The 27,006-nt window shown below is 50.3% G+C and overlaps 1 protein-coding gene across 5 annotated transcripts in view; it reads left to right on the forward strand.

Annotated features, from left to right (window-relative positions):
- The first annotated feature begins 182 nt into the window (after window positions 1-182).
- Window positions 183-27,006, forward strand: part of COL27A1 (collagen type XXVII alpha 1 chain) — a 90,420-nt gene continuing 63,596 nt past the window's right edge. For 4 of the 5 annotated variants that reach the window (XM_058038100.1, XM_058038102.1, XM_058038101.1 and 1 more), the window contains exon 1: window positions 1,015-1,107. In XM_058038100.1, coding sequence (XP_057894083.1) covers window positions 1,020-1,107 — 88 coding nt within the window. In that variant the 5' untranslated portion in view covers window positions 1,015-1,019. Of the gene's footprint in view, window positions 324-1,014; window positions 1,108-27,006 lie in introns of those variants that run through there. The other variant, XM_058038103.1, reaches the window with a different exon arrangement.

Genomic DNA, 27,006 nt, shown 5'->3' on the forward strand with positions numbered 1-27,006 from the left:
GTCTCAAGCAGGATTTCAGGTGGGGATTCCAGAATTTCTTTCCCTATGCCACGGTGTGGCACACATCAGCAAAATGACAGCTGGGTGTCACTCCTGAGCATCTCCTGCTCTCTGTCAGGGATGTCCAGCTGCAGTTTGGCTGCCTGTCTCCTGCTGAAGGTTCCCAAGTCTTTTGTGTCTCTGCATGATTGCTGCAGGGAAAATATGATCATGGATTGGGAATGAGCCTGCCTTCCCTATGGACCTGAGCCAAAACCCCCCAGAGGATCTGTGAGCACCCAGGGCTTTGTCACACAAATGGGGGACACTGGAGAGCTGAGCAGGTGGGGTCTGCTGTGGGGTTCTCTTTTTTGGGGTGAGCTGCAAATATCTCCCATTGGGAGGGTGGTGTGGCTGGGGAGGACCTGGCCTGGCTCACATTTACCTCCTATGGTCCCAGTAAGGGGCTGGACTGGCCCAGACCCTGAGGACAGAGGGGTTATGCCCAGTGCAGCTCTCACTGGAGCGCTGGGGAGCCTCAATCACCCCAGAATGCCAGGGCAGGAGCTGCTTTGCCGCTACCCCCAGGGGGAGCCGGGCACGGCCGGGGGTGGGGGTGAAGCACCCCGAGAAACACTCGCAGTGAGTTTTTGCGGATGGGAGGATGTGGGACGGCTCCTTTACCTGCGGAGGGCAAACCAGCGCAGGAGGGGCTGTCGGCAGCCCCTGCAGAACCCCCGGAGGTGTCCCTGGAGGCACAGCCGCGTGCGCGTGTCTGGGCTGTGTCCGTCTGTCTGTCCGTCCGTCTGTCACCCGCACGGGGTGGGGGGGGGGAAGGCGGACCCCAAACCCCAAACCCCAAACCGCTCATCCCCGGCTCGGCGGGGTTCGGGGAGGGGGCGATGCGGGCCCGGGCGGTGCGGGGCAGGGCGGGGGCCGGCCCGGGGGCGGGGGCGGGGGCCGGGGCCGTGCCTGTCCCGGGCCTGTCCCGGCGGCGGGGCCGGGCCGGGATGCGGCGGGGCCGGGATGCGGCGGGCGCGATGCGCGGCGGGGCGCTGGGGCTGGCGCTGCTCTGGGCCCTCTCCCTGTGCCCGGCGGCCTCCGAGCCGGGCTCCGGGCTGGACTCAGGTACGGCCGGCGGCCGGGGGGGTCCGGGGGGTCCCGGGGGGGCTCAGCGGGGCTGGGAGGCGGCGGGGACATCCCGGGCAGGTATGCGGGCGGTCCCCAAGGGATGCGCTGGGAGCCCGGCACGGCCGAGGGGGGAACGGGGAAAGGGGAGGGGGCTCGGCCGGGGCACTCGGGATCAGCGGGGAAAGGATGGGGGGCTCGGCTTGGACCCCCAGGAGGATGCGGGGAAGGGGGAAATGGCTCGGCCGGGAACCCCGGGGATGCGGCGGCGGCGGCTCCTGGCGGTTCGGGTGGAAGGGACTCCCCAGGTGCCCCTCCCGGCCAAAAATGTTATGGGGCAAAAAGGTTCTGCCCATGGCGAGAGAGAGGCGTCCCCCGTGAGCTGTTGGGGCCGGCAGGGATGGAGCTTTTTGGAGGTCCCTGTGTCACAGAGGTGCCTGGACGGGTCCCTCTCCGCGGGACAGAGCAGGGGGATTGCTGGGATTTGTGTGTGGCTTCTTGGGTGTCTCACATCACGGAATCACAGAATCCTAAACTGGTTTGGGTCGGAAGGGACTCAGAGCTCAGCTTGGTTCTCCCCAACCATGGCAGGGACACCTCCCACTGTCCCAGGCTGCTCCAGCCCTGCCCAGCCTGGCCTTGGGCACTGCCAGGGATCCAGGGGCAGCCACAGCTGCTCTGGGCACCCTGTGCCAGGGCCTGCCCACCCTCACAGGGAACAATTCCCAATTCCCAATATCCCATCCAGCCCTGCCCTCTGGCAGTGGGAGCCATTCCCTGGGTCCTGTCCCTCCATCCCTGGGCTCCCCCCACCATTCCTGGCTGCTCTGGTTCACAAGGAGGGGAATGTGAGGAGCTCCTTGGCTCAGTGGGAGCCCAGCAGCCCCCGAGCTCCTGGGAGCCACTTTTCCCTCAGGAAATGCCATAAATGATAGTTGCAACCCCACTCTGCAAAGCACAAAACTCCCCCAAATCAACCCAGAAAATCCCATCTGGGAATGAGATCCAGAAAGGAAAGCGCACAAACAATTTGCCATTAATTAAAGCTGGAGTCGTCCAATTAAGTCTGCTTAATTAAGGGATGCATCCGGAAATGCAGGGCTTGGCTCCTGCAGATGGCATTTCTTTCTTGAGGTTTTGGGAAAAGTAGGTTTGCAGGAAATTATCCTGCTGGAGGCCTGAGATTCCAAAATGTCATATCCAGCATTGGGCAAGGTGCTCAAATCTGGGGTCTTTTGGGAATGTGCACATGAACTTGGTAAATGAAACATTGAACCTGATGAAAATATGGAAAATTAGATATAAATTGTGTTGTATCAGTGCTGTCTATGTATAATTGCGTGTGGTTTATATATCTTTTTATAAATATATTTATTTTTCTTTAATCATGTTTGTGATGCTGATAATCTTAACTAGTTCCAAGTCCAGCTTCTTACAACTCCAGAAATCCCAGATTTGTACTCTTTGTGCCGTTTCCATTTGACCCTCCATTCTGTGGAGTGTCAGGACGTCCTTAATTAGGCAATTATATGGAATTACCAATTTTTTTCCCCTTGACAAGAGCCTAAATTGTGCATTTAAAGTGGGATAAACACAGGGGTCACTGCCTGTGCCCCCAGCACAGAGAGCAGCTGGGAGCCTCCCCCTGAGGGCAGGGCATGGAAAACCCAACCCTGGGGGCTCTCAGGGGTGCTGGGAAGCCCAGACAGAGCCCACCAGGAGATTTTCACAACCCAGCTTTCATCCCTGAGCTCCTTCGTGGCAGGAGGAAAAATCCTGCCTGGGTTTGTGCTTCAGATCGGTTTGAAGGATTTCCTGATGTGAACTCTGTGTTTGCTGGGCATCATTTTCCAGCGTTTTCTGCTGGATGAAGGACCCTTTTCCCTAAAATCCTTTAATCTGGGAATAGGGAGGAGGTGGGTTCCTGCTTTCCCTCAAATACTTTCTCTTGATCCCTTCTCTTGTACCCCCCTTGCATTGACCCTGGTACACCCAGGTGCCTCTGGCTTGGCTGCTTTGGGAATTCCAGCCTGGAAATGGCCCCAGGGAACAAGAACAGCAGCTGCTCTACCAGTTATCCTGAAGTTAAGTCTCAAATCCCTGTTGCAAACCAGAAAGATGCTATAATAGAATTTATTCATCTTCAATTGAGGGTAAAATCGGGATCTGAGAGCATGGGAAGACTTGGGAGGTGACCGTGGGTTTTTACAGGTATTTTTGGAAGTGAGCAGCTGTTGTTTCAGTTGAATCAGCATCGATTCTTCTCCCACTGAGCCACATCTGTGCCAGGCACATATCTGATATCTGGGTTATCAAAGTCATCATTTCCAGGTTGGTTTTTTTTTTGCTTTCCTGTTGCACAGATGCTCATGGTGCTCACAACAGGCACCAGAGCTTTAGGATTTTATCATCCATCTGAGAAATAATAAATTAGGATTGGAAAATAATTTCTACCTGGCCTGACACTATTTTCCTGAAAAAGGAAGGGCTGGTACTGAAGGGAGCCTGAGGGTCAGGGCATGGCCAGGCACTGCCACCACTTCCCACAACAGGAGATGGGCCATGCATCCCTGAAGAAAACTTGGGAGAGTGGGAAACGGGGAGAATAAACACCTTTGATAAAGAGCTACCCTTGAAGGCTGCCCCACCATGGCAGCCTGCTCTGTTATCCTTTCTTAGGTTGCTTTCATAGAATCCCAGAATGTTTTGGGTTGGAAGAGACATTAAAGCCCATCAGTGCCACCCCTGCCACGGCAGGGACACCTCCCACTGTCCCAGGCTGCTCCCAGCCCTGCCCAGCCTGGCCTTAGGCACTGCCAGGGATCCAGGGGCAGCCACAGCTGCTCTGGGCACCCTGTGCCAGGGCCTGCCCACCCTCACAGGGAACAATTCCCAACTCCCAATATCCCATCCATCCCTGCCCTCTGGCAGTGGGAGTCATTCCCTGTGTCCTGTCCCTCCATCCCTTGTCCCCAGTCCCTCTCCAGCTCTCCTGGAGCCCCTTCAGGCCCTGGCAGGGGCTCTGAGCTCTCCCTGGAGCTTGGATTGAAAAGTCTCTCTCTGTTTTAAGTCTGTCTCGTGCTGGATTATTTGAAAACTTCCAGCCCAAGCTTCCCAGCTGTTCCCAGGATCCCTGCCTTCAAAATGTTTTGGAAGCTGGAGTGCAGAGCTGATGTTTGGCTGCATCCCCACGAGATCCCTCCAGATTAGACCAAATAAAAACCCCAAAACTTCTGCACAAGCCTCATTTCCTAAAGCCTCTTTCCCTGCAGATCCAGGCCCAGCTCTGAGCTGGCTCTGGCACTCGCAGCCCATGTCCCCTGTGCCACCACAGAGCACAGAAAGATGCCAGAGCTGCTTTCACCTCTATTTTCTGCACCTCAGTAGGTGGAAATCATCCAATTTAAACTCTGGAGTGGGGAAGGGTTTCAAGTGCTGTTCCTTAGGGGGAGATTTTCCAGCGAGGTGGAATGGATCATCCTGCAGCCTTGGGATCAGAGCAGCTCCCAGGAGCTGAGCTGGAGCACACAAACATCATTCCCACGGGAAGGGGGACAGTCTGGGCTGAGTGTCACACCTGCATGGACATGACATGGTGTGGGCTGTGTCACACCTGGACATGGTGTGGGCTGAGTGTCACATCTGAAGGGACATGGTCTGGGCTGTGTCACACCTGGATATGGTGTGAGCTGAGTGTCTCACCTGCATGGACATGGTGTGGGCTGAGTGTCACACCTAAATGGACATGGTCAGGGCTGAGTGTCACACCTGGACATGGTCAGGGCTGAGTGTCACACCTGGATATGGTGTGGGCTGTGTGTCACCCCTGGACATGGTCAGGGCTGAGTGTCACACCTAAATGGACATGACATGGTGTGGGCTGTGTCACACCTGGACATGGTGTGGGCTGAGTGTCTCACCTGCATGGACATGGTCTGGGCTGAGTGTCACACCTGAAGGGACATGACATGGTCTGGGCTGAGTGTCTCACCTGGACATGGTGTGGGCTGAGTGTCTCACCTGGACATGGTATGGGCTGAGTGTCACACCTGGACATGGTATGTCCTAAACCTTGTCCAGACCCTCCAGCTCCCAGTGTCAAACCCAAACTGATCCAGGCTGGGCTTATGCGGGAGATTCCAGGGCAGACACAGAGTTTGGTGTGAGAGGCAGCTCGGAGAGGCTGCCCACACCTCCTTCCTCTGGGCAGGCTCCCAAAAAGCTCCTAATTCCTTGCAGGAGGAGCAGCCATCTGCTCCTGGTTGAGTCCTGGCCGTGGGTGACGTAACGTCGGTGCCTCCCTGGCTGAGGCAGCTGGGGCTCTTTGTGTGCGTTCAGGGTGTGCTGCAGATGAATTTCTGTGTTTATTTACACATGACACGGCTCTCACAGCCAGCCCAGGGCTGGCACTGCCTGTGTGGGACAGGGATTCTGGCTGTGGTGCCCTGGCAGGAGCTGGGAACGGTTTTAGAGCTCAGTTCTGAGGAGGGGATGTTCCCTGGACACTGCAGGTTGTGGGGTCTGGGGCTCCTCAGGGGGTTTGGGGTCTGGGGCTTGGCTGGGAGGGAAAGCTGGGGGATATCAATGGATCCTGGGTGATGGGATGGGTCCTTGTGGCCCTGCTGGGTGCAGGGTCAGGGCTCAGCTTTGCTGGGAGTGAGGGAGGATCACAGAACCACAGAATCAATCACAAAATCTGTCAGAGTCACAGAATGAATTACAGAGCCACAGAATCAACCACAGAGTCACAGAATTAACCACAGAACCAGAAAGTTACAGAATCAATCACAAAATCTATCAGAGTCAGAGAATCAATCGCAGAACCACAGAATCAATCACAGAGTCAATCACAGAACCACAGAGTCACAGAATCAATCACAAAATCTATCAGTGTCAGGGAGTCAATAATGGAATCACAGAATCAGTCACAGAATCACAGAACCAGTCACAGAATCAGTCGCAGAATCACGGGATCAATCACAGAATCACAGAATAAACCACAGAGTCATAGAATCACAGAATCGATCAGAGAATCACAGAATCAATCACAGAATCAGCCAGAAAATGACAGAATCTGCCGAGTTGGAAGGGACCCACGAGGCTCCCTCCTCCCAGGGAAGCTCTGGGATGTGTCAGGGGCTGTGCTGGTGCTGCAGCTCTTTGCAGGCTGCTGCACACGGGGGCTCTGCTCCTGTCAGCCCAGGCAGAGCGTTGGGGCACAGATCTGAGCACAGAAACCCCATTGCCTTCCCCTAAACAGAGGCTGCTCACCCAATCCACCACCCCACTACAGGCTTAGTGGGGTTCTTGGTGCTTTGCTCCCTGTTTTTAGAGAAACCCAGCTGTTGTATTTGTGGGGTGCCCTGATGAAGGCAGGAGTGATTAATCTGATTCCATGTTCTCACAAGGCTAATTTATTATTTTATGATACTGTATTATATTACAGAATACTATACCATACTAAAGAATACAGAAAGGATATTTACAGAATGCTAAAAGATAATGATGAAAACTCCTGACTCTCTCCAGAGCCCTGACACAGTTTGGCCCTGATTGGCCAAAGAGTGAAAACAACTCCCAGCAGAATGCAATGGAACAATCACCTGTGGGTGAACAATCTCCAAACACATTCCACATGAGCACAACACAGGAGAAGCAAATGAGATCAGAATTGTTTTCCTTTTCTCTGAGGCTTCTCAGCTTCCCAGGAGAAAACCCTGGGTGAAGGCATTTTTCCAGACCATGTGAATGTGACGCAGCTGCCAAGGCTGGCTGTGTCCCTGTCACTGTCTGGGGTCTCTGTACAAATCACAAACAGGACAGGGCTGCTGAGGAACGTGCCTTGAGCTGTTTGATTTTCCAGCATCAGTCTCATTACATGGTTATGACAATGGGAAGATGCCACCAGCTCACATCCTAGGCAGCAGACAAAGAACTTAATGTTACAACTTATTTTATAAGTTTTTTGACCAATCACACAAAGCAAAAGTACATTGACAGTATTTCTATCTAATCATATAAGCACCTGTACCTTTGGTTAAATCAATGCTTATTTCAAATATAAGACCTTCTTGTAAGCCTTAAGGTACAATGCACAGAGCTCCATTATTAAGCTTAGAACTTCCTTATATCTCACTGGATAAACTTTTCTGTAGCTTAGGGAGTTTCCTAGACAAGCATCAACACACAGATCATTGTTCTATTTGTCATTACTTTTCTACTTTTAAAATATTTTTTTCTGCTGACCTATCTCAAGGCTGCTGCTTAGCTCCAATCCCGGTTCTGCTGCCTCTGCCTTTTGCAGTTTTCCCCACCCCTCTGATGCTGTGGATCCCCACACGTCCCCTGCCATGGCCCAGGGTTCTCTGTGAGCATCCCCGGCCCTGCGGGATGCTCAGCTCGGGGCACCTGGGGACACTGGCACAGGGAAGCGCTTCCTGGCCGGGGCAGAGCCATTCCCGTCCCGCTGCTCCTGCATTGTTGTGCTCAGGCTGCTTTCACGCTCGGATGGAAAGCTTTGCTCTCTTGGGGTCATCAATTAAGGGAAAAAGCCTCCCCAGGATTTAAGCACCCTCCTCCCGTGCCTTTGCCGCTGCAGGAACTCGAGAGAGCAACAAAATTACAAAAATCAGCTTCTGTTTAGCGCACCTCAACCCTGACAGGGCGTTCCTGTGCCTCAATGAGGGCAATTAGTGCAGCGCTAATTGCCGGCAGTGTCAGCCCCGAGGGGTGAGGGGGCAGCTCAGGACACAGAGCCCTGATCCCGGGGCTGATGGGGACACGGGGACACGGCAGGGCAGAGGGGACATGGGGGGACACGGCAGGACAGAGGGACGTGGAGAGATGGAGGGATGGAGGGACACGGCAGGACAGAGGGACGTGGAGAGATGGAGGGACATGGAGGGATGGAGGGACACGGCAGGACAGAGAGACATAGCAGGACAGAAGGACACAGTGCGATGGAGGGACATGGCAGGATGGAGGGATGTGGCAGGACAGAGGGACACGACAGGACAGAGGGACATGGAGGGATGGATGGATGGATGGATGGATGGACACACAGGATGGAGGGACATGGCAGGACAGAAGGACATGGAGGGATGGAGGGACAGAGGAACATGGCAGGAAAGAGGGATATGAGGTATGGAGGGATGGAGGGACATGGAGGCATGGAGGGACATGGCAGGACAGAGGGACACAGCAGGACAGAGGGACATGGAGGGACAAAGAGACACGGCAGGCTAGAGGAACATGATAGGACAGAGGGACATGGTGGGACGGAAGGACATGGAGGGATGGAGGGGACACAGCAAGACAGACACAACAGGACAGAGGGACATGGAGGAATGGAGGGACATGGCAGGACAGGGACACAGCAGGACAGAAGGACACAGTGGAATGGAGGGACATGGAGGGACAGAGGGATGTGTTGGAACAGAGAGACACTGGGTTGGAGGGACACAATAGGACAAAGGGACATGGCAGGACAGAGGGACAAGGCAGGACAGAGGGACATGGAGGGACAGAGAGACACGGCAGTATAGAGGAACATGGGAAGGAATTGTTCCCTGTGAGGGTGGGCAGGCCCTGGCACAGGGTGCCCAGAGCAGCTGTGGCTGCCCCTGGATCCCTGGCAGTGCCCAAGGCCAGGCTGGGCAGGGCTGGGAGCAGCCTGGGACAGTGGGAGGTGTCCCTGCCATGGCAGGGGTGGCACTGGAGGAGTTTAATTTCCCTTCCCACCCAAACCATTCCATCATTCTCTGATTTCCTCTCTAAACAATGAAATGTGTTTATACTGAAGATTAGGAGTACATGACACAGGTAATTTCTGCTCACAGTGCAAGAGATACATGTTATTTATTACTTTCTCTACTTCCCCGCTGCTGAACCTTCATTTCAAAGCCACATTTTCCACGGCAGCTCCCGCAGGGAGTGGGAAATGCTTGATGAAAGAGGCAGGTTAAACGAGCTGCCATCCAAGGCAGGCACAGCAGCCAGGAGTGGAACCTTTCATTTGGCAGAGCTGAGTTATTAATACTTGTTTGAAGTGCTGGAATGGATCAATGAAACAGCTGGGCTTTGCCTGTGCAAATGCTGGGCTCTGTTCTGGCAGGGCTGAGGGAGATGTTCTGTAATGAGAGCTATTAAAAGGTCATTAGAGATGCAGAGGAGTTTTGAAGTCAGATCTCAGTTTCTGGCAGCGATTTTTGTGTGAGCAGATTTTTAATCAACTCCTGCGCTTTTTTTCTTTTTCTTTTCCTCGTGGTTTTTTTGTTGTTGTTGTTGCTTTTTGGGGTTTTTTTTGGTTGTTTTTTTTTTTTTTTTTTCATTCCTGGAGCGTTTGGATGGTTTTGGGTGTTTCAATCGGATGTTTCAATTTTGAGGATGGCAAATTAAAGATGGGGTGGGATTCACGTCAGGAGACAGGACATGGTGCCATTGTGTCACGTGGTCCCCCCTGGTCTGATGGTGACATTTTGAGGAGTGTGGAGTTAAAGTGAGATGCAAAGAAAAGGGACAAAGAGGGAAAACTAAAGGGTTCACACTCTGCATCTGGGGTTTGGGTGAAAAAGAAGGTGCTGGGCACTGCCCAGGGTGGGGTTGCTGGGGGGTCTGGGCAGGGACAGGGTTGGGTGATCTTTGTCACAGCCACATTTTCTGGAAAAATTCCTTCACCCAGGGTTTTTCTCCTGGGAAGCTGGGGAGCCTCAGAGAAAAGGAAAACAATTCTGATCTCATTTGCTTCTCCTGTGTTGTGCTCATGTGGAATGTGTTTGGAGATTGTTCACCCACAGGTGATTGTTCCATTGCATTCTGCTGGGAGTTGTTTTCACTCTTTGGCCAATCAGGGCCAAGCTGTGTCAGGACTCTGGAGAGAGTCAGGAGTTTTCATTATTAACTTTTTAGCATTCTGTAAGAATCCTTTCTGTATTCCTTAGGATAGTATAGTGTTCTTTAATATAATATAGTATCATAAAATAATGAATTAGCCTTGTGAGAACATGGAGTCAGATTCATCATTCCTGCCTTTATTGGGGCTCCCCACAAATACAAGAATCCCTCCCAGCTCAGGATATTCTGTGAATCCACAGCTGCTCTGGGCACCCTGTGCCAGGGCCTGCCCACCCTGCCAGGGAACAATTCCCAGTTCCCAATATCCCATCCAGCCCTGCCCTCTGGCAGTGGGAGCCATTCCCTGAGTCCTGTCCCCTTGCCCCTGTGGGGAGCAGACGCCACCCTGCTCCCACTGGGCAGGTCCTGGAAGATCGCAGACCCACAGAAGCCTTTGGTGTTTCGCTCTTTATCAGGGAAAACATTTCAGCTGTTAAAAAGGCTCTGAGCAACACCTTCTGTTGGGAGGGATGAAGGTTTGACAAGAAAGTCTCACAGATGGGTGTGCTTAGCTGAAAGATTTTTGAATGTTGAGTCTGATGAAGGAATAGAGGTGGAAGCAAGTTTTGATACTGAAGAAAAGAATTGCTGAGCCAGTCTCACTGGATAACCAAGGAGGCAAAGGGTGTGTGAGTTAGAAGGGGTTTTTATGGCTTAGAGCAAAGGATAAACCCACCCCAAACAAGAAGATGTTTTTACCAAGCAGAAAGAGAGCACAGGCAAACAAGGCAGCAAAGCTGCAAGTAGAAAAAAGGTCTCAGAATTTTCCACTGCAAGAAAACTGAAAAACAACTTCTAGCTTAAACTGTAATGTACTGACTTTTAGTGTTTGGAGAACAGTAACATGAATATGGTAATTACAGTAGTTATGATGGGCTATAGGTAATAGTTAAGGTATAGATTGGTCCTACTGCATGAAGATGCTGAGCAAAGAAAAGTCTATAATGCATTGTAACCAAACCCAAAGGGTCTCCAGGCCTGCCTGCAGCTGGAGCTGACAGCTGTGGGCACAGCTCTGTCACCCACCACCCTGGGCTGCTGTAACCTCTTGGGTACAATAAGCTGCATTTTGGATACAATAAACTGCATTTTGGAGAGCCCCTGGAGTCCCACATCTCTCATTTCGGCTCTTACAGCCTTCCTCAGTGGCTCTTCCCAAAGCAGAGCTCAGGCTCCTGCTGGGGCACACAGAGCTCTGGAGCCACATGAATCCATCCTGTAATGCCTCACTTGTGGTTTTCCTCTCCCTTTGAGGAGACTTTGGGGAATCCTGCAAACCCTACACCTCCTGCAGTAAAAGTGCTGCTGATTTTCTCTCCCAGCTCTGCTGGTTTTAATTGTGACTCCCAGGCCAGCTCCAACAACCCACATGTTTCATGTATTTATTATTTCATTTGCTCCTGGCCTACTCCAAGGCTGCCTTTTGGTACTCTCAGCTGCTGGCAAGGCTTTAAATCCAGATGAGATGTTTTTCCTAAAGGGAAGGATGTTTTTATAAATTCAGCCACAACTGTTGGTCTCAAAGCCGGAATTGAGCTGGAGATTACCTTTGGCCTGTTCTCTGTAGGACAGCAGAGCACAGAATCATGGAATTACAGAATGGTGTGGGTTCAAAGGGATGTTGAGGCTCATCCAGTGCCACCCCTGCCATGGGGACACCTCCCACTGTCCCAGGCTGCTCCAACCCCATCCAGCCTGGCCTTGGGCACTGCCAGGGATCCAGGGGCAGCCACAGCTGCTCTGGGTCAGATCTCAGTGAGGTTTTTTTTCCCTGCATGAATAGGAGCAGATCCCACACTCAGTGACCCTTGTATCACCATTTTTTGAGTGCTGATTGAGAAAAAGGGACCCAAAATGAAACTAAAGCAGGAAAAATGCTGTTCCTCACTGGTACAGCTATAGGAGGCAGTGCTTAGGTGTGATACTTATGCTTTTTTCATTTAGTGATTCTGATTTTATATTTTCCTGTCCTAAATATACCACTTGGTTGTGGCTCTTGGCGGGCAGGGCGTGATGGTGCTCCAGCAGCAACAACTGGTGTTACTGGTATAATTCCTGCTGGTCTCTGGAAGTGCTGGGCTGCTAAAAAAATCCAGTTTATGGCTGTTGGGACATTGCAAGTGCATTTGTGCAGTGGCAGGAGGGGTAGGAGGTGTTTTAGGGACATTTTCAGGGCATTATTCACCTTGGAAGAGACTTCTGGAGATGGTGCAGCTGCTCTGGGCAGCTCCATCCCAATCCAGGGATCTGGGCCTGGCTCCCCTGTTTGCTGTGGGTCAGGAATAAATGTTTAAAACAGTATTTCATGTTCAGACTCACATGTTTATTAGTTCTTATCGATATTACAGTCTCACAAATTGTGAGTTCTACAGCACCTCACTTACAAACTATATAACAGAGCTGTATGTCTCTCTCTACAAAATCTTTTAAGGATAAACAAATTAAGAAATGATATTTAAATTATTTTTACTTTTCACTTAATAATCAGTCACTCATATCATACTTTTGACTTAATAATCAATCTACTCACAATGTAGGCCTTTTTATTTAATTACACAATACTACCTAAATCTATAAAGAGGAAAATAAAGAAGAAAGAGCAGTTACTACTCTGAAATCTCCATTTTACCTTATATACATTACTAAACTTTAAACTCTAAGGTTTCTGCTATGTGATATTACACACTTCTATTTAAACTACACACCTGTAATCTTAGATTTATCATTCAATTTTAGAAGTTTTCTCTACAGCCTCAAGCCAAATGTAGTGTTGTTTTAAGAACCAACACCTATCAGTACAGAAATTTTAAAATTCTCAGCAGCCAGGGTTCCAACATGTGGGAACAGGAGTGGCAATTCCAGAGCTGTTCTGTGGCATTTCCATTTTCTCTGAAAAATTTTTTTTGCTCAGGATTTTTCTCCTGGGAAGCTGGGAAGCCTCAGAGAAAAGGAAAACAATTCTTATCCCATTTGCTTCTCCTGTGTTGTGCTCATGTGGAATGTGTTTGGAGATTGTTTACCCACAGGTGATTGTTCCATTGCATTCTGCTGGGAGTTGTTTTCACTCTTTGGCCAATCAGGGCCAAGCTGTGTCAGGGCTCTGGAAACAGTTTTCATTATTATCTTTTTAGCATTGAGCAAATATCCTTTCTGTATTCTTTAGTTAGTATAGTATTCTTTAATATAATATAGTATAATAAAGTAATGAATTAGCCTTCTGTGAACATGGAGCCAGATTCACCGCTCCTGCCTTCCTCAGGACATTCCCAACAAATACAATACTGTTCCTTTGTGTCTGGGCTCTTGTTCCTGAGATTTGCAGAGTCTGGTTTTGTTTAGCTTGGTCTCCAGCCTTGGGGAGAAGGGGCTGGGGTTACATCAGAGGCTGCAGCTTCCTCCTGTCAAGGGCAAGGAGCCAACTGATCCCAGAATGGGCAAAGCAGGCAGGGCTGACACACTCCAGGAGCTCCCAGGGCACGGAGACAGCTCCAGATTTGTCCAATTTGTGGGAATTGCAATTGTGGGAATTGAGAAAGAAGGGAAGGAGCAGGGGGAGAGGAGGCTGAGCCCAAAGCAGCTCCCCAGGGTGTGACAGGGATGCAGAAAGGAGCATCCCAGGCTGTCCCAGCATGTGGGGCTGCTCTGCCTCCTCCCTTCAGCCCAGGGACCCCCATCCCGCGCAGCTTCCTGCCTCTCCTCAGCCAGACATGTGCAAACGTGACCGGGAATCCACCCGGGATGGCTTTCCCTCCCCCGGGCTGGTATTTCCTCCCCCTGGCTGCCTCTCCCCTGCACGGCCCCTGCTGCAGGAACCCGGGCAGGCCTCGCTGCTGACCCTGACCCCCAGCTCCCCTCCTGCTCAACAGCAGCATCTGGCAGGCACGTGCGGCCCAGGCCCTCCCAGGCTCCTTGTGTTCCCTCTCCAGCCCTGGTGTGGTGGTGGGGACAGCCCTCAAAGGGACCCCCCCAAGGACAGGGGTGGCCCCAGCATCCCTGCTCCTCTCAGCTTTTCAGGAATAGGTTCCTCCAGCAGAAGGGTGTGGGGGCTCTGCTGGAAGTTTGAGTGTCAGAGGGTGAGGAGTGGTCCTGGATGGATCCAGCCTGATCCCCTCTTGGCTGCTGTGCACTCCTGGCTTCCAGGAATGCATTTTAGGGGATATTTTGAAGAGGAAACCCTTCTGGTTCTGGTGAATCCCCCCCTGATGCCTGCAGCAGCTGGGATGTTCCCTGGGCTGGGCTGCAGACCCGCAGGAGAACACCCCAGACCTCATGGCTTTATCTTCTCCGGGCCGTGAAGGAAGGGGAAAACAGCCTTTTCCTCCTCTTCCTCCTTTTCCATGGGTAACCCTGGGTGTCAGGGAGGATTCCTCCATCCAGACAGCCAAGAGGTTCCTGGGATGTTTTATTGTATTTGCAGGGTGCCCTGATGAAGGCAGGAATGATGAATCTGACTCCATGTTCTCAGAAGGCTAATTTATTACTTTATAAAGTTAATATATTTATAAATATATTTATCTATTACATCTAAATTTTACTTATTATATTAAAACATATTAATAAAGTATATTTATAATTTATAAATCTATTATAAATATAATACATTTAAATTATTTTTATAATTTATTACTTTATATTACTATATTATATTAAAGAATACTATACTACACTAAAGAATACAGAAAGGATACTTACAGAATGCTAAAAAGATAATAATGAAAACTCCTGACTCTCTCCAGAGCCCTGACACAGCTTGGCCCTGATTGGCCAAAGAGTGAAAACAACTCCCAGCAGAATGCAATGGAACAATCACCTGTGGGTGACAATCTCCAAACACATTCCACATGAGCACAGCACAGGAGAAGCAAATGAGATAAGAATTGTTTTCCTTTTCTCTGAGGCTTTTCAGCTTCCCAGGAGAAAAACCCTGGGTGAAGGGATTTTTCCAGAGAATGTGAATGTGACAATGTTTGGCCCAAAACTAACCAAGCAAAAGAACCAAAAAAAAACCACCAAAAAACCCCGCACCACCACCAACAAAAAAAAAAAAAACCACAAAAAAACCCCAAACAAACAAAACCAAACCAAAACAACAAAAAGCAAACAAAAAAACACCAAAAAAACACCAAAAAAAGGAAACAAATAAACCACCAAAAAACCCAACCAAACAAAAAAATGGAAACAAAAAGACCAACAAAAACAAACAAACAAAAAAACTAAAAAAAACCCAAAACAACTCCAAGCCCAAAAGCCCCCTAACTCTTCCCCACAAAAAAAAAAAAAACAAACCACCAAAAAACAAAACAAAAAAAAAAAACCAAAAATAAGTTTAAAAATAATAAATAATGAAAAATTGGCTTTGAACTTTTTGTGTCCAGTTTTTGTGCACCATGAGCAGTCAGGTTTTCCATGCTTTTCTCCATGGCTGTGAGGCTCAGGAAGTTTAATTAACGAGAGGTTCAGAGCTGTTAATGAAGCAGCAGCTGGAGCATTCAGTCTGGGTGTGCATCAGCAAGTGGGGAGTGCTCCCAAAGCTGCTCCAAAGCCACTCCGAGGGCTCTGTGGTTCTTATCCTGAACTGGGATTGGATTTCCAGCCCAGAGGATCCTGCCCATGTTGGAGAAAACCCTAAATTAAACCTCCTCCCCAGGAAGGTGTGAGCTGCAGGACAGGGAGAGGGCATGGCTGGGAATTCACCTTGGAATGACCTCCTGATGCTGATTAAAACAACTCCTGTGCTGTTGGTTTTAATTTGCTGTGTTTATTTTCCCCCTTGCAGAAACAGGTTGTGAACATGGCTCTGCTGCAGCTTGGTAGGGATTGGATCTGTGTTGACCCAAGGAAGGTTTTTTTCATGGAATCCCATAATGGTTTGGGCAGAAAGGGAAATTAAATCCCATCCAGTGGCACCCCTGCCATGGCAGGGACACCTTCCCCTGTCCCAGGCTGCTCCCAGCCCTGTCCAGCCTGGCCTTGGGCACTGCCAGGGATCCAGGGGCAGCCACAGCTGCTCTGGGCACCCTGTGCCAGGGCCTGCCCATCCTCACAGGGAACAATTCCCAATTCCCAATATCCCATCCAGCCCTGCCCTGTGGCAGTGGCAGCCATTCCCTGTGTCCTGTCCCTCCATCCCTTGTCCCCAGTCCCTCTCCAGCTCTCCTGGAGACCCTTCAGGCCCTGTCAGGGGCTCTGAGCTCTCCCTGGAGCTTCTCCTCTCCAGGTGAGCACCCCCAGCTCTCCCAGCCTGGCTCCAGCCCTGGAGCAGCTCCGTGGCCTCCTCTGGATTCAATCCAGCAGCTCCAGGTCCTCCCTGTGCTGGGGACACCAGAGGGGACCCCCTGTAAGAGATGGGGTCTATGAGAGGGGCACAATCACCTCCCTTGCTGCTCTGCCTGCTCTGCTGGTGATTTTTGGTTGATTTATCCTTCCAGCCCTGCTCTCTGGGGGCAGTGGAGCTCCCTCCCTTCACTCCTGTGCCTTTCCTGTGCCCTGCTGATTCCCAAGGAGCTGCTGACAACTCCAATGAATATTTGCTCCCCACTTGGGACCCTTTAAAGGCGCTGGGCTCTCTCCCAGCTGTGGCTGTGCCTCAGGAGTGGGGACAGAGCTGCTGTGGCCTGGAGGAGCCCTGGGCAGGGCAGCATCCGAGGGGCACACACTGAATTCCCTGAGGAGAACAGTTCCCAAACCTGGCTGTGGGGAGCCCACACGGAGCTTTCTGAGGAGAACAACTTCCAAATCTGACTGTGGGGCACACACAGAGCTCCCTGAGGGGAACAATCCCCAAACCTGGCTGTGAGGAGCCCACATGGAACTCTCTGAGCCAGGGAACAATTCCTGCCCCCAAACCTGGCTGTGGGGAGCCCTCATGGAACTCTCTGAGCAAGGGAACAATTACTGCCCCCAATTCCCAAACCTGGTTGTGGGGAGTTTAGACAGAGCTCCATGGGCAGGAGAACAATTCCTGCCCCCAATTCCCAAACCTGGTTGTGGGGAACTCACACAGAGCTCCCTGAGAATAACAATTTCCAAATCTGACTGTGTGGCACACAAAGAGCTCCCTGAGCTGGAGAACCATTTTTTCTGCACCCAAAACTGGCTGTGGGGAGCTTACACCGTGTTCCCTGAGCAGGAGAGCAATTCCTGCCCCCAATTCCCAAATTTGGCTGTGGGGAGCCCACACAGAATTCCCAGAGCAGGAGAACAATTCCTGCACCCAAACCTGGCAGTGAGGAGCCCACATGGAGCTCTCTGAGCTGGAGAACAGTTCCCAAACCTGGCTGTGGGGCACACACGGAGTTCCTTGGGCTGGGGAACAATTCCTGCCCCCAGTTCCCAAATGTGGCTGTGGGGAGCACACACAGAGCTCCCTAAAGAGAACAATTCCCAAACCTGGCTGTAGGGAGCCCACATGGAACTCTCTGAGCAAGGGAATAATTCCTGCCCCCAATTCCCAAACCTGGCTGTGGGGAGCTTATATAGAGCTTTCTGAGCAGGAGAACAATTCCCAAACCTGGATGTGGGGCACACACAGAGCTCCCTGAGCAGGAGAACAATTCCTGCCCCCAGTTCCCAAACCTGGCTGTGGGGTGCCCCTTCCCCATGCTCAACCCCCCCAGCTCTGCATCCAGCAGATGTGAGAACATGAACCCTGCTCCTTTCCACTGCACACAGTTAGTTGCCTTTCCCCATTTAATCTCCCTCGATGTGTTTTTGTTTCATTTCTCTACTCCTTCCAGGCTTTTACTGGAATTCCCACAGGCCTGAGCGGGGTCGGGGATGCTGATTGGAAACAGAATAGGGCTGGAAGTAGCTGAGATAAATGGGCTGATAAAGCAGCCCAGGAGTGCCCCACTGCTGGGAATTGCTGCTTCCCAAGGAAGGGAATGGAGTGGAGCCCCAGGAGGGGCTGAGGGAGCTGGGCAGGGGCTCAGCCTGGAGCAAAGGAGGCTCAGGGGGCCCTTGTGGCTCTGCACAGCTCCTGACAGGAGGGGACAGCCGGGGGGGTCGGGCTGTGCTCCAGGGAACAGGGACAGGAGCAGAGGGAACGGCCTCAGGGGGAGGCTCAGGGTGGGCACAGCAGGAATTTCCCCATGGAAAGGGTGATTAAACATTGCCAGGGGCTGCCCAGGGAGGTTTGGAGTGCCCATCCCTGGAGGTGTCCCAGGAAGGGCTGGAGGTGGCACTGAGTGCTCTGGGCTGGGGACAAGGTGGGGATTGGGCACAGGTGGAACTGGATGATGTGGAAACCTTTTCCAGCCTAAATGATCCTGGGGTTCTAAACTGGCTGCTGTTTTATTCATGGCAGCCACAAAAGCAGAGTGTGTTTTCCCTCACCTGGCTGATTCCCTGATCCAGCAGATCTGGCTCAGCTGAGCCACAGAGGCTCAGGGCAAGCTCCAGATGAGCCAGAGACATCCTGATCACATCCCTGCCATGCCTGCTCTGCTCCAGGGAACAGGGACAGGAGGAGAGGGAGCGGCCTCAGGAGGGGCTCAGGGTGGGCACCAGCAGGAATTTCCTCATGGAAAGGGTGATTAAACATTGGCAGGGGCTGCCCAGGGAGGTCTGGAGTGCCCATCCTGGAGGTGGCACTTGGGGACCTGGGTCAGTGGTAGCCTTGGCAGAGCTGGGGGGATGGTTGGACTTAGGAGGGCTGGGCAGGCTCCTGAAATGCAGGAATCAAATATTTTATGGTGTTTGAGCGTGCCCACATCCTGCAGCAGTGTCCTGGCTGTGGCAGAGACTGAACAGCCCCACGGCTTTGCAGATGTGTGATTTAACCTTGTTCTGTCAGTGAATTAAAACAATTCAATATTTAGAGCTGAGCTGATCCCTTGGAGTCTTTCTTTTACTTCAGGTTTGATGGGAATGGCACAGCAGCTCATGCCAACTCCACTTTTCACATTACTTTTCTTTGTTTGCTTCACTTCCAAACCTGGAAGAAAGCAGCAGAGCCATTCCTTCACGTGGTCCTGCTGCTCCCAGAGCACTGGAGTGTGCTGGGAAGGCTGGAACGCTGCTCCAAGCCCAGCAGGAGAGCTGCTGCAGCAATCTCCAGGACATTTAATCTGATGACTGCAAAACAAAGGCAGCCCGGTGGGTTTGGAGGAGCTCTGCTCGCTGCTGGATGGATAAATCCTGCAGGAATTGCTGCAGTTGGACAGGGAAGTGAGGGTTTGTGCCCTCAGGAAATGCAGGTGTGCAGCAGGAGCAGCCATCCCGTGGTGTCTGCACCACTGCAGCCTCTCGGGGAGATTTGCAGAGTGATTAATTTTTTTGGGATGTTTTTGGGATATTTTTAGGGATATTTTTCTCAAAAAAAGAAGGAGAGAAGCTCTGTCCTTCTCTGAGGGGCAGAGCTGTGCTGCCAGAGCTCTGGGAGCCTTTGGACAGCGCTGCCAGGGGCGCCCAGGGATGCCCACCCAAGGCTGGGCACCTCACAGGGCCTTGGGGACACCCAGGGTCCATGGAAAACCCCCCTGACCTCCCCATGCTGGGGCTCTCTCCCTTCCTGGCACTGAGAGCCAATGCCAGGTGCCCAGGATTGCTTTTCACCAGCTGGGAATGTTGTATTGTCTTGGAAAGAGAAACCTTGAAACCTTCCAGCAGGAGGAGGATTTCTCCCACTGTGGTACTGAATACAAAATAAAGCTTAAAAAAATAATTCCTGGCACACTGTGGGGGCACAGTGTGAAATATTGTTGTAGCTTAGCAAATCCTACTTTTCCACTCAGGATTCATGGATTTAGGTTTTCTTCTTTATTTTCAGCATTCCAGGGTGGGTTATAGGTGATGTCCTGGTGTTTTCCAGCCCGTGTGTGTCCATAAAGGTGGGAATTCCAGGGTTCCTCTTCACTGCTCCAAAGTTTTTTGTTCTGGAGGTGGCTTGAAAATGAGATGGAATGGAGATGCAGCAAAATATTGGCTGCATTGTCAGAGATGAGAGAATCCAGAGGATTCTGAGGCACTGGAACAGAAGATGTGGAATAGAAGAATATAGAGGAATTGGAGAAAATAGAAGAATATTATAGAGGAATTATAGAAAATAGAATATTATAGAGGAATTAGAGAAAATAGAAGACTATAGAGGAATTAGAGAAAATAGAACAATATAGAGGAATTATAGAAAGTAGAATATTGTAGAGGAATTAGAGAAAATAGAACAATATAGAGGAATTCTCTGCTTGGGAGTGTTCTTCAGGCTGCTTCCAGCTAAAGGAACAGGGAATTGAGGGAGGGTGGGCTCAGGAGTCTGGAGTTCATTGGACTTGGTGGAAGCTGAAGCAGGGCTGGTGAAACTGGGTCTGAGCAGGTGGAAAATTTCCAATCATGAAGTGGGAGTGAAACTCCAGCTTGTTGAAACTGTTGGGTTTCCTGGGGTTTGTGAAAAGGAAAAAAAGAATAAAATTAAAAACCCAAAAAGTGGTTTACTGGGGGAGGGAGAAAATGTCCTGTCATCTCCAGGGTTAAAAATAACACTGAATTTTCACTTTCAGTTAATTAAAGTGAACTTGCACTGAATAAAAGAAAACAAGAAAGAGGCAGTTCATCCACAGAGGTGAAGCCTTTCATTTCTGGGCTGACTCAAACTGACTCATTTTCCTTTTTTTTTTTTTAATTCTAATACAGGGAAAGTTTTCTGTTTGACACATGATTTCTCTCCAGCAATTCCCTTTAACCCTGAGAGCTCCCCCACATCCCAAATCCATCCTTTCCTCAGTCTGGGCTGCTCAGGGAAGTGATGAATCACTAACAAATGTTTTCCCCTGCTCAAAGGCAGAGGGAGGAATGAAGAGCAGATTTTTTTATATATTTTTTTTTACAAGGCAGAGACATCTCTGCTGTTCAAACAAGACTTGTCTGGGGCTCTCCCCAAATCCACCCAAATCCCTGCAGAGGCAGTGGGATGGGGGAGTCTGTCTGACCTGGGCTCTTCTCAGCTTCACTTGTGATAAATAATCCTCAAAAACTGCAATTTTGAGGGGGAAAAAATAGATTTTCCTCTGGGTTCTACAGCATAAAAAAACCCTCTGGGGAATTCTTTAGGTTAGTGAAGAAACAGAGAGAAAGGAAGATTGGTTTGAGCTGGGAAATCATTATTGCTGGTGGGATGCTGTGAGGCAGCCTTTGAAGCAGAAAATACAGGAATGGGCACGAGCCAGGCCTTGGATAGGAAGTTTTTCAGGGGGAACTTGAGGATTTTGAACCCTGGAGAGGAAAAAGGGATGGAGGAGCCCATATCCAGCAAGGGGATTTTGCATTTTGCTCCTGCTGAGCGTGTCCTCTGTTCTTGGGTTGCTGTTGATAATTGCTGCCTGAGATGTGCAGGATGTCTCTGCTTTGGCCTGCACAACTGAAGAACGAGTCTGGACTCTTCATTTTTTGGTCTTGAGGTTGTTTATTAATTCTTATCTATAAAATTTTCTTTCTGCCCAGCCGAGATCTGCTCAGCAGGGCAGCCACAGGCACTCTGTGTTGTCCTTTTATACTACACACTACATATAACATATTTACACTGAATTCCCAATACCCATCACCTATGTTAGACAGTGAGCTTCTACTCTAAACCAATCCCAAAGTGCCAACAGCACCGCAGAAAATGGAGAACAAGAAGAAGAAGAAGAAAGGCTGGACACACCCAAGTTCCTCCATCTTGTCCCCATAACCCCCATACCAAAAATCCTAAAATCTACATTTTCACCCTGTGATCATTTTATTATTACACCATTCAAACCTGTGTGACTTTCATGTCCTCATACAAAGCTGGTAACTTGCTCCAGGGGTCATAATCAAATCCCCAGGTGCTCTGGGCAGCATGCCAGGGTCTCTGAGCCCCCTGACGGGGTCCTCAGCAACTCTGGACATCCAAAGGGATGTGCTGAGTTCCGACACTCTGTGGGATCTCATCCATGCTGGAAGTTGCTGGAAGCTTCTCCAGCCCCATCCATGCTCATCCTCACCCAAATTTCCAACTTGTGGAGCCTGCCCAGCCCAGGATGTGGCCCATGGAGCTCCAGAGGGTTGAGCCCCTCCTGGGATTTGGCTAAGTGGTGCCTCCAGCCCCATTTTTGGGCTTTGGCAGCTTCTCTGCACATGAATAAAACCTTGGTTGATGTTTGTTTATTTGCCCACAGGCTCCTGAGCTCTGGTTCCAGCACTGTGGGCTCGATCTGGGCTGGTGAAAGGAGTTTACAGGAGGAAATCTTTTGGCTGGGGCTCTCAGTGACTCCCACACCCAGGGAAGCAGCAGCTCCTCAGGGGATCTGAAGGCTCCCAGGCACCCAGAGATAATTTGGGTGTAAAAATACCAGTGGTTGGGGAGAGGTGGGAGGTGATGAGCTCTGTCAGAGGAGCTTGGAGGAGCGTTTGGGAGTTGAGTCAAGGTTGAAACCGCAACAATTCCATCGTTTGTACAGAAACCTGGCAGCCGCTGGCGTGCACTGAATCACAAATGTGCACATGTTTTGCCTGGGGTGAAAATCTGAGCTCTGCTTGGCTGTGAAATGGCAGCTTGTTAGGCTGGGAAACACTCATTTTTAATTTATTTTTTTATTCTTGGGAGCGGTGTTGAAGGGAGCAGGAGGGGAAGGCCAGGGCTGGTGCTGCTGCCCTGCTCTGCTCTGCTGCCCTGCCTCTTTCTTGTTTTCTTTTATTCATTGCTCTGCCCCAGGCTGTGCTGCTGTCTTGGTTTGAACAGACAGGTGTGTGCTAAGGAAGGCAGGAGCCTCCCCTGAAATGGGAAATGTAAACCCCTTCACTCTGAATTATTATAATTTTGAAACGAAGATGCTCTCAGGCAAAGATATGGGAGTAGGAAAAACAGTTCTTTATTAGGAAAACTAAAAAACAAATAGAAATGTATTAGTATATGTGATAGTGTTCACAGGGGTCTCAGGCTGAGGGAAGAGACGAGGATCTGACTCCGTGTTTCAAAAGGCTTGATTTATTATTTTATTATATATATTACATTAAAACTATACTAAAAGAATAGAAGAAAGGATTTCATCAGAAGGCTGGCTAAGAATAGAATAAGAAGGAATGAATAACAAAGGCTTGTGTCTCGGCCAGAGAGTCTGAGCCAGCTGACTGTGATTGGCCATTAATTACAAACATCCAACATGGGCCAATCACAGATGCACCTGTTGCATTCCACAGCAGCAGATAATCATTGTTTACATTTTTTCCTGAGGCATCTCAGCTTCTCAGGAGGAAAAATCCTAAAGAAAGGATTTTTCATAAAAGATGTCTGCGACAAATATAAACAACAAAAACAACAAAACAATACTAGCAGAGTCAGAGCAGTCCCTGTCCCCCTGTGTGTCAGGGGGTGTCCCAGCCCCATCCCAGGGGGGCTCAGCCCTCCTGCAGTGCCAGCTGTGGCTCTGCTGCAGCAGGGATCCTGCACAAGGGGGGAGTTTTCCTCTGCAGCTCCAGGGCTGCTGCAGATGGGCCTGGGCTCCCTCTGGCCATGCAGGGCAGCAGAAAGCTGCTCCTCTGGCAATGCAGGGGGCAAAGGCTGCTGTGCTGTGCCAGGCTCAGATTGTATCTGGGTAGGAATGCTTGGCTCCTCCCCTGGGCGGAGAGGATGATGTATTTGACTCTATTTTATCAGAAGGTTAATTTATTACTTTATTGTATATTATATATATATATTATATATTACATTAAAGAATATTATATATGTATTATATTTAAGAATACTGATCCAAGGGCAAAGTTTGTGTTCACAGCCCTCAGCAAGAACTGGAGCTCCAGTCCCTCCTGTCCTGGGAAGCTCTGGAGGATATTCCTGCAAGGAATCCCTGGGCACACAGAGCTTCCATTCTCCTCCTCTTGAGCTTCCTGATGTTTTGTGGAGTCTTAAACTCCTCCTAAGGCAGGCTGGGGTGTGTTTGTACAGCCTGAGCTGTGTGTTGAGGATCAGGACAAGGAGCTGTAGCCCCTCTGCCCATCAGCTGTGGGAAGGGGAGCAGCTGGAAGGGTTTGATTTAACTCCCAACCCCGCTTTGTTCACCAAAACCCAGCAGGATCAGCAAAACCAACACCAGAAACTACAAAAGGTAGAGGTGAGTGAGGCAGAAAGATTTCTTCCAGCAGAAAATGCAGTGTCAGGGCTCTGCAATGAAGCTACAAATTGATGGGAAATGACTTTTGGGCTACCTTGGTCCCCCTCTTCTCCATTCCAAGCTGATCTCCATGAATGTTTCTCCATTGTCTCAGAGAAGTTGTTTTAAAGCCTGGCACAGGCTCAGTCTGGGTTATTTCAGCAGTGTTAAAAGTGAGCAGGGAAATGCTGGCCTTGGTGTTATCTGCTGCTGCAGACACATGTCTGGGAGAGATTACAGCCTGAGAAAATCCAAATAAATACATCCAGGAGCCCATCCTGGGAATTCCTCTCATTTCAGCAAATGGGCTGCACCCCAAACCCTCCTGCTCTGCTCCTCCTTCTGGTGCTGAGTGTGTGTCCATAAAGGTGGGAATTCCAGCGTTCTCTTCAGTGCACCAAGGTTTTTTGTTCTGGACGTGGCTTGAAAATGAGGTGGAATGTGCCCCCTCCTTCGGCAGGGCACGTCAGAGGAGGCTGCAGATAAACTTGCCACCCCTGGAGATGTGCCAGGCAGGTATGAATCAGTGCTGCAGGGCAGCCAGGGAGGTGGCACCTGTGCCAGGAGCCATCTGTCACCTGAGCACAGGCAGACCTTGGCTCAGCATTGCTGTTCCTCCCCTGTGCCTGGCCTCAACAGAGCTCAGGCTGTGCAAACACACCCCAGCCTGCCTCAGGTGGAGATTGAGGCTCCACAAAGCATCAGAAAATTCAATGGAAGCTCTGTGTGCCCAGGGATTCCTTGCAGGAATATCCTCCAGAGCTTCCCAGGACCGGAGGGATTTGAGCTTCACTTCCTGATAACACAACTTTTGCCTTTGGATCAGCAAATCCTTGGCTTGCAGGGAGCTGGGAGGAACCAGCAGGAAAGATTTACTCTGTTGTCACTCTGATTTTTAAAGTTTTTTTAAGCCTTCTGCTGTTTACATTCTTGTAATGAACTTTCTCACACACTTTATGTAAATGACTCATTGTTTTGCATTGTTTTATGGAGGAGGAAAAATTTGATGGGCTGTTGGTTTGTCCAGTGTCATTGGAGAGGTGGCACTGTCATCCTCCAATTCACTGTCACTTTTGGAAATCTATAAATGTTAGAGTCAGAAATTAAATATTTTCTTTTTACCCTTGAGAGAGCTGCGTGTTCATGTTGAGCTATTTTTTGTCCTATAGTGACACTCTGTTCCTGCCTCACTCACCTCTACCTTTTGTAGTTTCTGGTGTTGGTTTTGCTGGTTTTATTAAACACAACCCCGTGTTTTATAGGCTTGGAAGACAAACTGGCTGAGAGAAGCAGAGGCCTTGCTGCCTTTTTCTTTTTCCTTCCCTTCATCCTCTCCTCTCCTCTCCTCTCCTCTCCTCTCCTCTCCTCTCCTCTCCTCTCCTCTCCTCTCCTCTCCTCTCCTCTCCTCTCCTCTCCTCTCCTCTCCTCTCCTCTCCTCTCCTCTCCTCTCCTCTCCTCTCCTCTCCTCTCCTCTCCTCTCCTCTCCTCTCCTCTCCTCTCCTCTCCTCTCCTCTCCTCTCCTCTCCTCTCCTCTCCTCTCCTCTCCTCTCCTCTCCTGTCAGAGCTGGGCTGGAGGCACCTCCTGGTGCTCCTGACCTTGGAATCTTTCAAATCCAGACAATTCCCAGGAGTTTTTGAGCTGTTTGCACCCCAACATCCACGTGCTCTCCAGGAGGAGAGGGAACAGCCTCAGGCTGGGCCAGGGCAGGCTCAGGGTGGACATCAGCAGGGATTTCCCCATGGAAAATATTGTTAAACATCAGCAGGGGCTGTCCAGGGAGGTTTGGAATGCCCAGGAGGTGACACTGAGAGCTCTGGGCTGGGGACAAGGTGGGGATGGGATGGCTTGGACTCCATGGTCCTGGAAGTCTTTTCCAACCAAAATGATTCTGGGATTCAGTGATCAGAATGAGAGGATGATGAAAATCAGGGCTACAAACCCTGGCTGGGTGCTCTTGGCAGCCTGGGGGTGTCCAACCCACCCAGAGCAGCTTTTTGGGATCATCCCTTCATGGCTGTGGTGTTCATTTCTGTTTGTCTTCCAAGCCTATAAAACATGGGGTTGTGTTTTATAAAACCACAGAGAGGGAGGCTCTTGGAAAGCTGGTGCTGGAAACAAGTCCCTGGAGTGGGAGAGACTGGAGAATTTGCTGTTAATTACTTTGACAATGGAGCAATAAAGAGAAATTTATTTACGAGCTACAGTGAGGGCCAATGTTTATGGCACTTGTCCCCACTCAGTGTCACACAGATTTTATTGGGATGTTTTTATTTTTTTTAAAGGAATCCCGCAGAATCTGCTGGACAGGCATTGTGCACCAATTCCAATGCTGACTCCCTGTAATTCAGTAATTAATTTAATTGCTGTGAGGCCAACTTGAACAGGTTGAGGAGCAGTTGCGTGGGGATTTAAATGAAAACCATGTAAAAATGCCCCTCCAGCTAAAGCTTTTAAGCTCTAAATGTGAATAAAACATCATTTCCATGGTGTTTGAGTTAAGTGAGGGTTTGAGCTCAGCCCAGGAGCTGTCAGTGCTCCAGGAGGGGCAGGAGGTGAATGCACAGAGCAGGGGAAGGAGGATCTGGAGGGGAAATGAGAGCAGGGGATGGAAGATGCACCAAGGTGGGAGTGTGGCCTGGGGTGTGAGGGCTGGGCAAGTCTGGGGTGACACCAGAGCACCTCCCCAGGGACCAGGAGCTCTGGGTGGGGTTAACTCTTGGGGCTGTCAGGAAGGAGATGGATGGGGAGCTCTGAGGGCTTGGATGAGGTGACCTTTAAAGGTCCCTTCCAACCCAACTATGTCACAATTCTGTGATCCCTCAGCACAACTTGGAAAGGTCGAAAGTGGTTTATTTTTTAGTTTCCTATTAAAAAAACCCTAAATCAAGCGAGCCCACCAAA

The sequence above is a fragment of the Melospiza georgiana genome, chromosome 20, assembly GCF_028018845.1.
Source record: "Melospiza georgiana isolate bMelGeo1 chromosome 20, bMelGeo1.pri, whole genome shotgun sequence".
Lineage (NCBI taxonomy): Eukaryota > Metazoa > Chordata > Aves > Passeriformes > Passerellidae > Melospiza > Melospiza georgiana.